Consider the following 16,208-nt stretch of genomic DNA (forward strand, 5'->3'; position numbering starts at 1 on the left):
AACTCCATAATGCGTAGTATGGACTAAATACCATGACATCTCCACTAACGTCATCAGTGCCCAATAGTGGGTGTAGAACTCTGTATCAAGATATGCTCTCACACACGCACTCCACAGATACACACACACACACACACACATAAGAGCATATATTCACACATAGGCCTTCGTACTGAGTTTCTGTCAAACCTCCGGAGATGCAAGGCAGACTCAGCCATAATGAAGACTAGCACTAAGGGAAGTAGCAAATAGAAAGAATGAGTATAGCAAATAAGTCGTTGATAGGGCAAATGCACCGCTAAAGATAGAAAGAATTAGCACAATATCAACTGGCCACAACTCGGACGAAAACTTCACAATGTGAAATCTGCATGTCCGCTAATACGACTGAATTATATACCTAGAAGAATCCAAGAACATGCCCAAATCCAAGAACGTGCATATGCCAACAAGAGTTTCTACCAATACTTGGCGGATGGATCCCCAGCAAGGACTCTGGTGTGAGCCCACTGACATGGCAAGATAATATGTGTGGCTTATGGAGCCTGACATAATAAAACATGTATGGTTTGTGGATCCTGACATGACAATACATGTATGGCATACGGAGCCTGACATGGCAAGATTGCATGTGTGACATATGGAACCTCACATGACAATATATGTATGGCATGAGTAGCCTGACATAACAATGCATGTGTGACCTATGGAGCTGACATGGTGTATTTTTCCTATTGTACATGTGTGGCGTATGGAGCCTGACATGACAGTACATGTATGGCAAATGCAACCTAACATGGTGTGTTTTCTCAGGACTAGCAACCCTAGTGCTCACTTCGTACTTATGTTCTGGGAAGTTTTTGGTAGCATTCTGGATCACTAAACATTCAGAAAAGCGGCAACTCTACCGAGTATCTATGGTTACAATGGATCTGAACTTATGATTTTAATGCTCGGATTTTACTAAATGACAATGGATCTCCTGTATTTGAAGAGTATTCGACTAGTATTAGGCTTATACAGTTGCGGACAACTTGTCTTATAAGATGAAGGGGATGTCACCATTTGGTCCCTTCACCAGTCTTGATCGATGTTTCACACACTGAATGCAGCCAAGGTGTGAGCGGGGATTTTCCACAAAAGAAAACTAAAGCATTCACTAGCATACTTTTGCCTAAAGATGGCAAAAGAGTATGGATTTTACTTGTCGGCGTGAAAAATCTGTTTTTAGTATACAAAGCTTCTCAAAAGGGACTTGGTGTGTACTTTGATGATGAGGTCATCGAAGTAATTGACAGGAAGACTCTCTCGGTTGTTGCCAATGGAGCCCATGATGGGGGTCTCTACAAGATCACCAATTTTTCTTCCCAAATTCTGAGGTAGATACTTCTCTGTGGCATTCTCGCTTCGGTCATGTATCCATTGCTGCCTTACAAAAGTTCCATTCTAAGCAGGTTGTCAACGGACTACCTCAGCTCAAGTCTCTCTCACATCTACTCATCCTACATGATGGGCAAGCATCATCAAGATGCATTTCCAGAGGAGGCCACTCATCGAGCAACCCAAAGACTAGTGCTTATACATGCAGATCTTGCAAGACCTATGGAGGTTGAGTCTCTTGGCGGGGCTCGATATTTTCTTCTTCTTGTGGATGATTTCACTCACAAAGTCTGGGTATGTTTTCTGGCTCACAAGTCAGATGCTTTTGCCAGTTTCAGGACTTGGATCGCGAAGGTGGAAAATCAGTCTGGGGGTAGAGTTTCATTCCTCCGGCCTGATAATGATGGCACGTTTGTACCATTTGATGACTTCCTTGCTTCAAAGGGCATTCACCAACAGACTGCAGTTCCTTACACTCCTCAGCAGAATGGAGTTATGGAACAAAAGAACCAAACCATCAAAGACATGACTCACTCTTGCTTTGTTGCATCATGCAGGTCTCCCTCTTGCTTCCTGGGGTGAAGCTGTGGCTACCTCAGTTTATCTAATTAACCGCTCTCTCACAAAAGCGGTTGAGGGGATGACTCTGGAGGAGGCTTTTACAAGCCACAAGCCATCTGTTTCTAGATCCAAAGGGTACCGCTTTTGGGATCCGAAGGTTGATGACATCATCATTTCCCATGATGCTCGGTTTGATGAGAGCTTGTTTGGCATTGATTTCTCTCCACCTGATGCATCTTTCGACTTTTTGGATGATCCATTCCCGACAGATGCTAGTGATCTTTTACCTCTTCCACGTTCAGCTCCTCCTCCTCCCCCTGCTGCAACCTCGATGCTAGCTACTCCTCCACAGTCACCCGTTCCCGTTGCATTAGATTCTACGACTCCCAGTCCCTCTATAAGTCCTACTTTGACTCCCAGATTACCCTCACCAGTGCTTACTTCATCACCACTTCCAGCAGCATCAGATAAGTCCTCTACTACAGCCGGATCTTCTTCTTCACGCTTTGAGAGGAAGATTGGCCTGCCTCGGTGGGCTCAGCAACTCTTTAGAGATTCTAGTCTCACTGATGCACAGCTCCATAACCAGATCTCTACCATCACTCTTGGACCTCGCCGTTCATCTCGGGCTTCCACATCTCATCACACAGTGAATTATGCTCTCATGAGTTCTCTCCAAGAGATCGATGAGCCTGAGAATCCAGAGGAGGCTCTTTCACAGCCGCAGTGGCGACAAGCCATGGATGTAGAGATGGCCTCTATTGAGAGCAATAACACTTGGTCTTTGGTGCCACGGCCTTTACATCGTTGTGTTATTCGGTGAAATGGATTTTCAAAGTCAAGTTTCATGCAAATGGTACTTTAGACAAGTACAAAGCCCGCCTTGTTGCTCGAGGATATGCTCAGAAGGCAGGTGAAGACTTTGATGAGACATTTGCTCCTACAGCCAAGTATACCACCACCAGGATTGTTTTGGCTCTGGCTGCACACTTCAGATGGCCCATGTTCTAGATGGCTGTCAAATCCGCTTTTCTGAATGGAGATTTAGAGGAGAAAGTTTATGTTGAGCAGCCTCCTTGTTTTGTGATTCAAGGACAGGACACCCATGTGTATCTTCTGCAAAAGGCTCTTTATAGTCTCAAACAGGCATCCCATGCCTGGTATCAGAAGATTGATGCCTTCTTGTTATCTCTTGGCTTTGAGAGGACATATGCTGACAGCAATCTCTATGTGCTTCTTTCTTATGGAGATATTTGTGTCATTGTTTTGTATGTTGATGACCTCATTCTTTCTGGCTCCGATCTTGGGTTGGTCACACAGGTTCAATCCAAGCTTTCAGAGACATTTGAGATGACTGATCTTGGCCTTCTACATTATTTTCTTAGGCTGGAGATTTGGCAAAAAGATGACTGTATCTTCATTTCTCAACAGAAGTATACGAGGAAGCTGCTCTCACTTTATGGACTGTCAAATTGTACACCTCTCTCTTGTTCCATGGATCCCAATGCCAAGTTATCCAAGGAGGAGGATACACCCTTGGTGGATTCCAGAGAGTACCGGCAGATTGTTGGCTCATTGCTTTACCTTGCCAACACCCGTCCAGACATCTCCTATGCTATGAGTGTCCTCAGCCGGTTCTCATCAACCGCTCGAAGGTCTCATTCGCAAGCAACTTTGAGAGTTCTTCGTTATCTTCGAGGTACTTCAAATTATGGCATCACCTACTCTTGTGGTGCAAATTTGGTTGGCTTCACAGATTTTGATTGGAGGCTTATTGATACTCGGAGGTCTACATCTCGATATTGCTTCATGCTTGGTTCTGGATTGGTTTCTTGGAAGTCTCAAAAGCAGAGGATTGTTTCTGCTTCTTCCACCGAGACTAAGTATAAATCCTACCTTCTCTCCTCCATTGAGGCACTTTAGATTCATCAGATTCTGGAGCACTTGTGTTGTGCCAACACTTCTCTAGTTACTATTTTCTCAGATTCTCAAAGTGCTATTGCTCTAGCACAGAATCCAGTGATATAGGGACAATCCAACCATATTGAAGATTATCATTTTGTACGCGACTGGATCGAGTTGGGACTTCTTCGACTGGCCTATTGTTCTACCGAGAACAATGTGGCTGATCTCTTCCCCAATCACTTCCGAGAGCTACTATGGAGGGGTTACTTCAGCGTGCTGGTATTGGACCGCCCCTTTGGCGCTGAAGAGGAGGTGTTGGATTATATCATCGCCAAATGGTCTACATCACCATTTTCATGCTTGTATTGGCCATTTATGAGGCCCTGCATTGGCATATCTTTGCAGATATTATTCCACATTTTTCGACTATTTTTTAGGTCTTTTTCAACATTTATATAGCATTTTATGCTACTGTGCTGTTGTTGGACTGCTCCAGCTGGTCGACCAACATATGAGGAAGTATGTAAGGACTGACCCCCCTTTCCCCCGGTTCATCTCATTTTTCAGCATTCACTTGAGGTCATTAGCAGCTGTTGTTACTTCTTACCATCGTACAACACCTACGGTCTTCCCTCGTGCTAGTTTTCAGCAATAAACATCAATTTCCAACATCTACAGGTCTTGTACCAGGACCTACATCTGTTTTCTATTTGCTTCACTTTCTTTTAGTAATGGCCCAATGTCGTCATCGAAACAAGCCCAAGCTTGTATGTGATGCATGTGGCAAGGTAGGTCACCTTGAGAAGAATTATTGGTCAAAGGAAAAGCAACAATCCAATGCAATGGTGGAAGCAACTCTTGATGATGCTCCAAAAGAACATCTTTTCTAGATATAATGATGTCTATGATCATATTATGTCTCATGTCATGTTGATGTAATCACCTCTAGTCACCTATGATATAAGCTAAGTAAATGTATATGTGTCTCCATCAATGGGGATCAAAGAATGTCATGTGATGTCATGTATGTACGTTCTACTCTTGGGATGAGACCATTTGGACACCTAGGGAAGGTATTGAAATGTGATGCCCATCATGTCATGTATGAGACACATGTATGTGGGATAGAACCGAGGATGTTATGAAATTAGAATGGATGCAAGCTAAGGTTATTTGGACATGTGAATGAATGAATGTAAAAGGTAGTCAATAGTCAAAAAGTAGGCACATGGAAAGTGCAAGGGTACACAAGGAATGTGAGCATTTATAAATACATGGATAGCACAAGTGTGCGTAAAACATATGGATGTGAGCTACATATGGATGTACAAGCTCATTCTGATAATACAAGTCGTTTTTTGTGATTACCCTTGATTCGTATCTTAATTATCTCTATTAGGGTTGATTTCATGCTCTAACAATGCGTTCTCTCATTTTCCACCCACCATAGCTCTCTTTTGCAACTCTCAAATGATGGATTTCTCAACTACATTCCTCGTCATCTTCCAAGTCACCCAAGCCGAAGATCATCAAAATCAGTGATAGATTGGAGATTCGGCACTAGAGATTCATCACCCTCCTAGGAACCGCATACAAAATCTTAGCCAAAACCATCAACCAAAGACTACAGCTTGTCCTCCCCAATTTGATTCATGGCACGCATAAGGGTTTTGTCAAGGATTAGAGCATTCTAGACAACATCTGACCAACGAATTGTGTAGGACACTTGGCAGAAGATAAAAATTGATTGCCCACTCCTGTGCCACTAGAGAACACCCTGGATGCTTGTGTACAAGCATAAAAATCAATTATGCTGCATTTTCACACGGCCAAACTTGGGCGCCTCATTTGGCCCTCTGCCTACCCAAATGGCCTTGAAACAGTTCATTGTCCCTCAGCCTCCATGAACCACACCTGCTGTTGCTAGTTTTCATGCTTAAGATAGGTTCACACACACCAGTGCTCCCTAGACACCGACACCTAACAGAGACAGGTACCCGTTCACCTGGCCAACTAGCCTAGTAAGGGCCTGGGACACCAATACATCGTTCAAGAGGGGTGTGCAAGTGCAGGACGTGCACAAGTGACCCTGAAACACTGCGATGGCACACTGGCCCGTGTCCGGCGGGGGACGAGGGTGGCCACCCTCAGAAGGCCCCAAAAGAAAAAGTTATGGAGGCCTAATATACTCTTTGCCTAGGCACAGAAAAGAAACTGACCTGGGCAGCAAAATCATCAGAGTTCCTTTTGTCCATCCCTTCCTCGTGGTGTGCGTCCATGTCTGCGTCCTCTACATCATCAGGAATCTCTCCCCCATAAACTTCGTGCTCATCATCCATTCTTCTTAAACCTTAAAAACAGTCTGTTGCAGAGCCAAGAAAACTGTCAGTGACCTCAGAAAATCATAGTCCCCCTAGTCAACCCTAAGCCGCATCTCAAAAACCCCTAATCTACATCCAAAAATCTTCATCCGCAACACAGAAACCCTAAGGCGCATCAAAAAAGCACTAATCCGCATTAAGAAATCCTAATCGGCATACAAACAGAGACATACTTATGCCGCCGCCTCTGGAGAAATGTTTCCTCTAAATCTTGCAAAATTCTTTCGCAAGTTTGTCCATCCAACTCCCTGGACGTTTAAAGGCTGGTTACATACTAGACACTGAATCACTGCAACTTTGTCCGTCGAACTGTACACACCGGACACTACGTAGGGTGACACGTTGCTAAGCTCAAAATCAAGTGATTGCGTTTACTGGTTAGAATTTTTTTTGGACCAATAATATATATTTATATTAACTATTCAAAAACAGCCTCTACTCCTTTTTAACCTCATTCAGCATTTTACAAAGAAATTCCCATCTTTCATCCTCACAGAAGAAGCTAGACTGATCCCGTGAGATCTGATACCCCAGTAATAAGCAAGCTTCCATAATAGCCTCAGTAGTGCAACCCCGGGGAGACTGTTTTTCTAACATTCCCCCATGCTTTGACCACACCTTGATAGTAGGTCTAGTGCCAACTGGGTTCTCAATAAAGGCCACAAAGGTGTAATCCATCTGTTTTTCCTTGCGGTACCATCTCTGAGCTTTAGGACCAAATCTTGGAGGCCTTATCTTCTCAATCCAACACCTCACCTGCATCTATCAAACCAGCATTAGGAAGAGAAACCCTAGTATGCATAAAGCTCAGCCAAAATCAAGGAAATAATCAAGGCATATTTCTCTACAAATTCTAAATTAGCAAATCCAGCTCCAGAGATCTAATTTTGTTTACATTACATATAGACCAACACATGCATATACATTTATACATCAGCTCAGTATCCTGCAATCCTGTACATGTAGCCCTCAAAAATATAATTTCATTTTTGCTAGTCCAGATTTCCCAAAGAGTGCAAGTTCTGACAATGTTAAACACCAACCCACTGTGCTCATCATTAACTGCCCACTTCCCAAGTAGCCAGTCCTCCCAAAAGATTTGCATATTCAGACCCCTCTCTATCCACTTAGTCATTTTGCACTAGGTGCTCCTCAATGCTGGGCATTCCCAAAACACATGCTTGCCACTTTCTATTGAAGACCTGCATCTAGGGCAAATGCCACTAGCCATGTTTCTTTTTTGCACCTTCTAACTGACCACATGCAAACCTTCCACAAAAAAACTTGAAATTTCCTAGGGACCTGACAGTTCCACATCAAGTGCCATCTCTTTTTCAAACTAGAAGCACTCCACTTTACATTCCAAACTTTGTTACAATACATAACATTGGCATCCCCTCTTCTCATTAATGCATAAATATCCCTAGTTTTGCCACCCTTTAATTTGACACCATTTATCCAAGACCGGTCCTTGATCCAAACTGAAATATCAGTGGTTGTGGAGCATAATTCACTATGCAACAACTCCATCACCTGAGTCATCAAGTCTCTCTCTGTCCTGGTTAACTAAAACTCCTCAAATAAGAGGTTCACCTCTTTCCACCCAGCCACATCCATGTCCCAACAGTCAGCCAGATATCTAACACTTTTGTTATTAAGATTCTTTGCCACTTCAGTATCAAGTGCAGCTAAGGGGGGATTAAACTTATGAGTCCACCATAACCCCAAGGACAGCATGGAATTCCCAGTTACCCTCCCCCCACCATCCGAGCACCATCCCAAGCCATAAAGCCCAGATTATCTTTCCAGCAATTACAAAGCATTTTGCAAAAATCTAAGCATGTGATTTTCACAGGAGCATGTGAAAATAATTTGTCTTTCCAGTTTAAGTTCCCCCATCTACCCTTGGCCAACACATCAGCCATTTCCACTAATTCCCTTATCATTAAGGCCCAAGTAGCATTTTGAGATAGCACCTTAGGCAACATCAAAGTCCTTCTGGTAGCACAATGAGTGGGCAAGTGAATGATACCAATACCCCCTTCCCTTTTGGGCACTGACACCTTCTCCTAGGCCAACCAAGCAGGAACTCTTTTCTTACCATTACCATTTCTCCACATAAAATCTCTAATATGTCCTATGATTTCCTTCCAATGACACTTCCCAAATTTTAATACAGGGCTTAGAAACATGATATAAGCATTCAACACTGAGTTGCAAATATCAATTCTGTTATGGAGGAAGGGAACTTTCAAACCTTTCCACTTCTTCAATTTCTCCACAAACCTATTAATGGCCCACATTACCAACTGTTTATTAGTAAGTCCAACCCCAAAAGGAACCCCAAGTAGTCTAACAATATGACCCTTTTGAACCACCTCACATCCCCACCTCTGAAGATCAAAGTCATTGCCCTTAGTCAAACTTATGATCCTAGACTTCAGAATGTTACATTTAGAACCTGATGCATTGGCAAACTCCTATACAAGTTCTAGGGCCCATCTCACATTGTTGTTCTCAGCCTTTAAGAATAACAGAGAATCATCAGCAAAGCATTAAATTACCAGTTGCTCACTGTGCTTGAGTTTTAGACCTGTAATCTTACCTTCACTGCTGCAAGCTAGCTCTAATGACCAAACTAGAGGGTGAGAAGCAATAGCAAACAGTAGGGGGGCTAATGGGCAAATTTGTCTGACTGACCTGTTGATTTCAAATCCCCCTACTACTCTTCCGTTAAGAAACACTTTAGAATATCCACCCAAAGAGAGAGTATAAATGCATGTAGCCATTTTAGCTCTAAACCCCATTTTTTCCATCACCCTAGCAATGAATGACTATTGAATCCTATCATAAGCTTTCTCAAGGTCGAATTGCATCGTAATAGATTTTTGCTGAGTTTTAATGGCCACATCTCTACCCAGTAGAGCAGCAAAGATATCATAAATACGCCTGTCTTTGATAAAGCCATGTTGTTTTTTTGGATATAACCTCTTACAACACAGGAGTAATTCTGAGGGCAATCACCTTAGCTAAAATTTTATACATCACAGTCAATAAAGTAATAGGCCTCCAATGCCCAAACCCACTACAAGCAGTCTGTTGCTTCATCTCCTCCTCTGCCTCCGGATCCCAGTCTCCCCATCCAATCGCCCCCTCATCCTCACGAAGAAGCCACCCGCTAGAGGCCACCGCCATGCAAGACTCAATACGTTGACCACCCGCCGCCGCCGACATACGATGGGCATACAACCACACGAGAGGATTAAACTCTCCACTAACCCACTCACTTTTCGCATGTGCGACACGTAGGAGGATCCGATTGCACTGGTTAGAATTTTTTCAAGCAAACAACACTAAAACAATTTATATATAAGTTAAGAGTATTGATTGTTCTCTAATTCTACTTCAACTTTTACTAGCACCATGTCTAGCATACTCTCTTTTACTAATGTGGACTCTCTCCTTTTATGATTGCACAATATGAGGCTATCACCCCAAATTGATTAAAAAAAAGTTTCATATTTTAATGTTGTATCTTTATTTGTTTCATACTTACTTAATTGATTATTGTGACCTGATATCCTCTCCCACTAACCTCACCAGGTTGCTATTAGATATTATGCTAAAGTTAAAGCCTTGGCTTTTGATGGTCTACCCCTCCAATCTCTTTACATCATCCTCTTGTATAGTGTCCCCCACATACCTATCCCATCCATGCCTCTCCCTCTTGCTGCCCAACTACAACAGCCCCTTGTAGAATTCTCTTGTGCAGGTCGTCCACCCTACCCCTACCTTGACCATGCCCTCTTTGCTATGCACCTCTAGTGCCCTTGACCTACATGTATTTGCGCTCACACCTTCTACCCACCACTGCGTCCTCTTTATCGGCCTAAGGTATGACACCACAGCTCCCAATCTTCCAACCCCCACTAGCACTTGGCTCTTAGCCTCATGGTAGCTAAGCCCCTAGTACTCCACAACCACATCTCTTGTCATTGAACTACTAGCACCCCACTTTGAGGATGCATCCTAATCATTCCAGAGCCTACATTCAATAACTTAACAGCAATGAAAATTGAGCGCCTTCCTTGTCATTTGGCATGCATGTTGCTCCTTTTCTAGAGCATACATATGTGGTCCCTTAAATTTCATACCAAAAGCAATAGATTTGATTAAATCCATTTATTTAGGCTTCAAACATATTAATAATTAGCAATAAAATATTAGAATATGTACCTTCACAAACTTACCATCTCAAGGAGGTCAAATTGAGCAGAGATAGAAGCTCTCCATTGAAAGAAGGGATCTATATATTTTCTTAAGTAAATAAATTTAGAATTATTATTATTGAAAAAACATGCTTAGCACTTACACCGTTGTGTACCTTCAACTTGAGTAGTAGAGTCGATGACAAACATAAAAGATCTCATCATCCTAACCCCATTAAGATTTCTCAAAATCAATTTATATCACACAAATAGTTAACAAAATAGACTGCATATACTCTGGATTTGTCATGCACCTAGTTAATCCATAAGAACTTTAGATTTCCAAAGATAAAGAGCTTCACAATCAAACAATAATGATATTTAACAACCTAGGTCAATAAATGCCAAGTCTTCTTCGAGATAGGTGTATGGATTGACCTCAAAAAAGCTATACAAATAGTCATGATTTACAACCATGTCCCATAGTGTTATGGACTACCATCACTCCAAGAGAGGGAACTCAATGAATTCACCTAAAGGATGAGCAATAGATCACAACTGTCGTAGGGCACTTATCAATGCTTCGAACTTGAGCCCCTTGAGGCCTCCAAGCTCACTTGTTAAGCTCCAAACCTCCAAGCTCCACCTCCACGCTGTCATGCACCTAGTTAATCCATAAGAACTTTAGATTTCCAAAGACAAAGAGCTTCACAATCAAACAATAATGATATTTAACAACCTAGGTCAATAAATGCCGAGTCTTCTTCGAGATAGGTAGCTCACTTGTTAAGCTCTAAACCTCCACCTCCACGTTGTCACCGTAGAGTCGCTCGTACCGTCGCATATAAGGCAATCACTCTCTCTCACTCTCCCACACACAAGAATGAATCATACAAGCATAGAAGAGGAACAATGCTAGAATTCTCTCTCTCTCAATCTCTCTCAAGACACAAGGAAGAGCTCTCTATAGCACAAAAGAGGATTGTCTCTTTTCATTGTGAGAAAATGCCTTATATACATTCGGCCCTTATTCACACTTGGGTGTGCAAAACTTACTTAACTAGGACGGGTGGCCAATATCTCATAATGTACAACTTTTATAGTGCCGTTTCATGACACTTATTAATGTCCTCAATTGGAGGATCATGTTTGTTAATCCAAATTAACATCCCCTCCTTCCTAATGTAGGTTATGTTCGCATAACCTGTTACCGAGGTCTAAAGACCTGGTCACCGAACTCATGTTGGTAGAAATTTCTTCTTGATTGGAGCTTTCTGAGTGTGCGTTTAAACGTTGAGTGGGAACTCCAAAATCCTGTGTCCACCATGTCATCGAACGTTATATGCATGTAGCCCGAAAGACATCTTAGATTGTGGTAGTAGAGCATTATGTCCCTGTCGGATGGCCCTTGATTCAAGTCGAACTTCAATTGTTTAGCTTCATAGCCATCATAGGCTCCTTAGACATCTTAGATTGTGGTAGTAGAGCATTATGTCCCTGTCGGATGGCCCTCGAACTTCAATTGTTTAGCTTCATAGCCATCATAGGCTCCTTAGGTTCATCAATCGACATCACTAGCAATTTCAAAAATGTGACGCTCCACAATTGCTGGGTCTGGAATTCTTCGCCATGCTTGTACCCATGTAAGCATTTGCTGTCTTTGCTCCCATATGTCTACAAATGTCGCTGGCATGAAGATTGGAAAGTTGTAGCAAACATGGGAGTCGCACCTTTTGGCTTCCTGGAACTTCAGTGGCGTCCATCTTCTCTTAACTAGCATGTATAATGGGTCAACCTGCTCTGTTGGTGGCGCACACATATAGACTTGGCTGTGCTCTAGAATTGTCAAGTACTCCTTCTGCCAGTTTGGTTGTATTCCAAAATCTTCCAATTTGGGTTGCACCTCATCGGTGACAATGGTGGCATAGCCGCCTCTTGTGTATATAGGGTGTGCCTTCCTCCACCTGCAGAAGCAGTAGTTAGCTGATCATGAAGGTGACGATCCTTATTTCCAGCAGGTCAGCTAACTGGGGGTTTGCCAACTTTGTGTGCTTTGCCACATTTGCCCATAATGTGCCCTCTCTAGCTAAAGGAATTAATTCTTCTAAATCAAGGCGTGGAGCTCGTAGAGAGTATGGCACATTGTGTTGTTTTGTTGGTGTGATCTCGGAGTAGGCTTCTGGCATGATCCATCGAGCTAGCTCAAATGGAATGATTTGCATGAGGACCTTGAACATCAATTTTCGCATTAAAAGAGGGTTGCCCGCAAATGAAACCCTCGTACTCTTGAGGGTGCCATTGTGGAGACGGGTGAGGTGCCAGTATCTCCTCGAGGGCAAGAGGGTTAGTGGGCAAGAGGGTTAGTGGGAAAATCTATTTGTTGAGGAATGAAGATTTAGAAAATGCAGTCAGCTTGAGATGTGTTAGTAGGTGGCGTATTAGGATAGGGGTTAAGTAGCTTACTAGCAACATTAGAATAGATAGGGTAAGTTGACTTTGAAGATGAGGAAGAGTATTCGTCTTGACCCTCTGATTTGTGCTAGGGGGTGGGTGGCTAGGGTTGTGAGACTTTATAAATTCTTGTAAGTCAGGGATTTCCTTGGGATTGATAGTAGGATATTTAATGTGGGTATCATCAAAATTGTATTGCACATTTGTTAACATGGCTTCTAAGTGCTTGTAGATATTAGAGTATAGCTTTAGAATCCCAAAAGGATGATACAAAGTAGACTCGCATAAGTTTAGATGCTGGTGAGTATTATATACTTCGAGCCACCCATGACTTATAATCCACTGGTAACTATGTGCTACTGCCTCATAGTTGGCCGGTGTCTTGGGAATGTATTATGGGACAAACAGGTCTAATTTTTCGACACTGTTATCCAAAATTTTAGAATTTTGGAGGACTTGACACCAACTACAAAGGTTTAACACTATAGGATGTAAAGGGTAAAAGAAGATGTCTTGTGGATTAGTTAATACTATGTCCCCCCGTAAAATTCCCATTATTATTGTATGCCAGACCTTTTTTTCCTGCTACCAGATTGCACTTGTGCTTGCGCCTTCTTCGAGCCCAGTCTGTGGTGGTTGGTTTAGCAGCTCATCTAGCTCTTCCATGGTCTCTTGCATGAATTGTTGATAGTCCATTTTCTGTAGGGAGGCCAGCTGGGGTATTATTTCCTCATCTTCTGTTATGAGAATATATTTTAAGTCCTCTTTAAGAATATTATTTTTTTTCCCTCTTGAGTAATTTGGGGACGCCGAGGTTACTCTTGTGTCATGCCGGCTAGGTTAATATCGTGGGTGACACCACTAAAAATATTATTACGTGCGGTATATGACGTATGCTTGGGGCCGTCTATGATTATTTCAGTTAGGTTTGTATTGGCAGGGTGATCCCTGGAAGTACTTACACCTGGTAGTCATGAGTTGGTTATGGTTTGTGCCGGTTTAATATTTGTGGGATTAATTTAATTATTAATTGGGCTTATATTTTCAGGTCAAGAAGATTACGACGATTGATAAATAATGTTGAGGAGAATGTTTCTTATGTGCATCACATTTATTTTTACAAGCATAGCTTGTAACCTTAGTGTTGAATTTATTAAAGCCCAAAGGCTTTACCCTAGCCCCAATTTTTGGGACACTCTATTTTTATTGTGGAAGAGTGTCGTGCTCTCTAAAAGCACACTTTGTATATTTTTGGGGCTATGGCCTATTTTTGGTGAAAAGAAAGCTAATAAAGAAATACTTTTGTGTGGGGAAAGGCCACGCACAAGGGGGGGAAGATTGCACCCGTGTTGATGGTGATGTTTTTCTTTCTCTTGTCTTATGTTTTATTTTATGCTTTAATGTTCAATTTAATTCAAGTAGTTGTTTTGATATTTGATAAATTTTATGAGTTTTTGATTATTCCCTTCAAGAAAATTAAAGGTCCGATTGTAGTGGTATCAGAGCTTGGGTGTAATTTAATTTTCTTGAAGGCGGTGAAAAGAAGTGAAAGAGACAAAAACAGAAGTGATTTTGGTAATTTTCTTGAATTTAAATTGAAGAAGAACATGTTTAGGGGTTTTTGTTTATGTATGGATGAAATAAAGCTTGTTTTTAACCATTGGGTAATCAATCTCCATCAATCTATTGCCCAAAGGGTAAAACTAGGTGGAAAACCATTAGTGGGTTTCCCAAAACCATAAAACCACCTTCCTCTTCACTAATCCTCTTCCTAATCTGTCCGTATGGATTGAAAGAGCAAGCAGAGGAGCATGGAGAGCCATAATCAGAATTGCTAAACCTACCCTCTGCTCAGTTTCTATAATCAATGGTGGGAGGTGATGGATTTTTATTAATTTTTCTCTCAATTAGAAAAAGCACAGTCTTCTCTGTGAAATGACTAAAAGCTATATATATATATATATATATATATATATATATATATATATATATATATATATATATATATATATATATAAAATTTCCAATCTCTCTCCCTCCCTCCTTCGTACCCGGGCGGCAGCTGCTAGCGGCTCCTTCTCTCCCCAACGGACCTCTCTCCATCCGGCGCCTACGGCGTGCGCATGCTGTGCGAAATCTAGGAGGCGCTTGATGTTTTTCTTTTTTTCCTCTTGCGCGCTGCGGGTAGTGTCAAGAGGAGAGGCTTGCTAGTTTAAATTTATAAGGCTTTGATTAAGCTTTAATAAAGCTTTATAAAACTAGCATAATATATATATTTTTTTGTTGCTGTAATTTTTCTCTCCCTCATACCCGGGCGGCAGCCCACTTCTACCTCCATTCTGCCGGCGACGCCGAGCGGTGCGAAATTCAGAGGGGTGAAGTAATTTTCAGACCCGGAATTAATTATCTGCTCTTATTTGCTCTTATTAACGCTTAAAAGCTTTGTTATTACAAAGCCTATATTAGCTAAAAGCTTTATTAAGCTTAATAGTTAGCATAAAAGCTTCATAGACTTATATATATATATATATATATATATATATATATATATATATATATATATATATATATTTAGGGCTTTTGACTAAGCTTTAAAAGCTTTCAAATAAGCTTTCCTAATAAGCATAAAGCTTTACAAATGAGACCAATCAAAAGTTTTACAAAAGAAAATATTTTCTTTTACTATTCTCATCATATTTTATCGAAAAAAATCTCATATACATATAGTTAGTTTGGATTTCTTCTACAGATTTTTAGAACTTACCTCAAGAGAAATTTTAAGAGTTGTTAAATTCTTGTGAATAATGTTGTTTTCTAAATCCTCATAAAGTACGAATAATATAAACAGCTTGTTAGTGAAGATATCATTCAAATGTTGCTTTAACCTATGGCTAGTGTTCTAATTTTAAAAGAGTACATGGATTATTTCTTGAAAAATTATGCATTTGTGTATTGAGCTAACTTGGTAGGACTCACATCTAGTTCGACGTTCCATATGAGATAAGAAACCCTATCTTTTCTCTTGTTTTAAATTTTTCCTATTCTTTTAATTGTCAAGAAATGGGTGAATATCCGCACCATCGTACTATTCAGGAACAGCTTGACACCGAAGAAGTTAACGCACTCGACACATTAACCAAAGGTGGAGGTATGTGTTAAAAATTATTTATTGTATACAATTTCTTGTTTGCTTTTGTATTTGTTTTCTGAATATTCTTTTCTTCTAGACCTAGTTAGAAGACTTTAGCTCCTGAAAAGAATTTTAGATACAGGGACCTAACTAGAAAGATCGAGACAAGATTAGCAAAAGTTATCTTCAAGA

The 16,208-nt window shown here is 41.2% G+C and overlaps 1 protein-coding gene across 3 annotated transcripts in view; it reads right to left on the reverse strand.

Moving 5' to 3' along the window:
• The window catches only part of LOC147604675 (polyadenylate-binding protein 2-like), a 31,936-nt gene extending 25,421 nt beyond the window's left edge, over positions 1–6,515 (reverse strand). For 2 of the 3 annotated variants that reach the window (XM_086794805.1, XM_086794804.1), the window contains exons 1-2: positions 6,401–6,515; positions 6,066–6,208 (exon numbers count right to left, since the gene is read on the reverse strand). In XM_086794805.1, coding sequence (XP_086650931.1) covers positions 6,066–6,185 — 120 coding nt within the window. In that variant the 5' untranslated portion in view covers positions 6,186–6,208; positions 6,401–6,515. Of the gene's footprint in view, positions 1–6,065; positions 6,337–6,400 lie in introns of those variants that run through there. The other variant, XM_086794806.1, reaches the window with a different exon arrangement.
• Between the last annotated feature and the right edge of the window lie 9,693 nt (positions 6,516–16,208).

The sequence above is a fragment of the Cibotium barometz genome, chromosome 61 (assembly GCF_041138505.1).
Source record: "Cibotium barometz isolate CiBa-2024 chromosome 61, ASM4113850v1, whole genome shotgun sequence".
Classification (NCBI taxonomy): domain Eukaryota; kingdom Viridiplantae; phylum Streptophyta; class Polypodiopsida; order Cyatheales; family Cibotiaceae; genus Cibotium; species Cibotium barometz.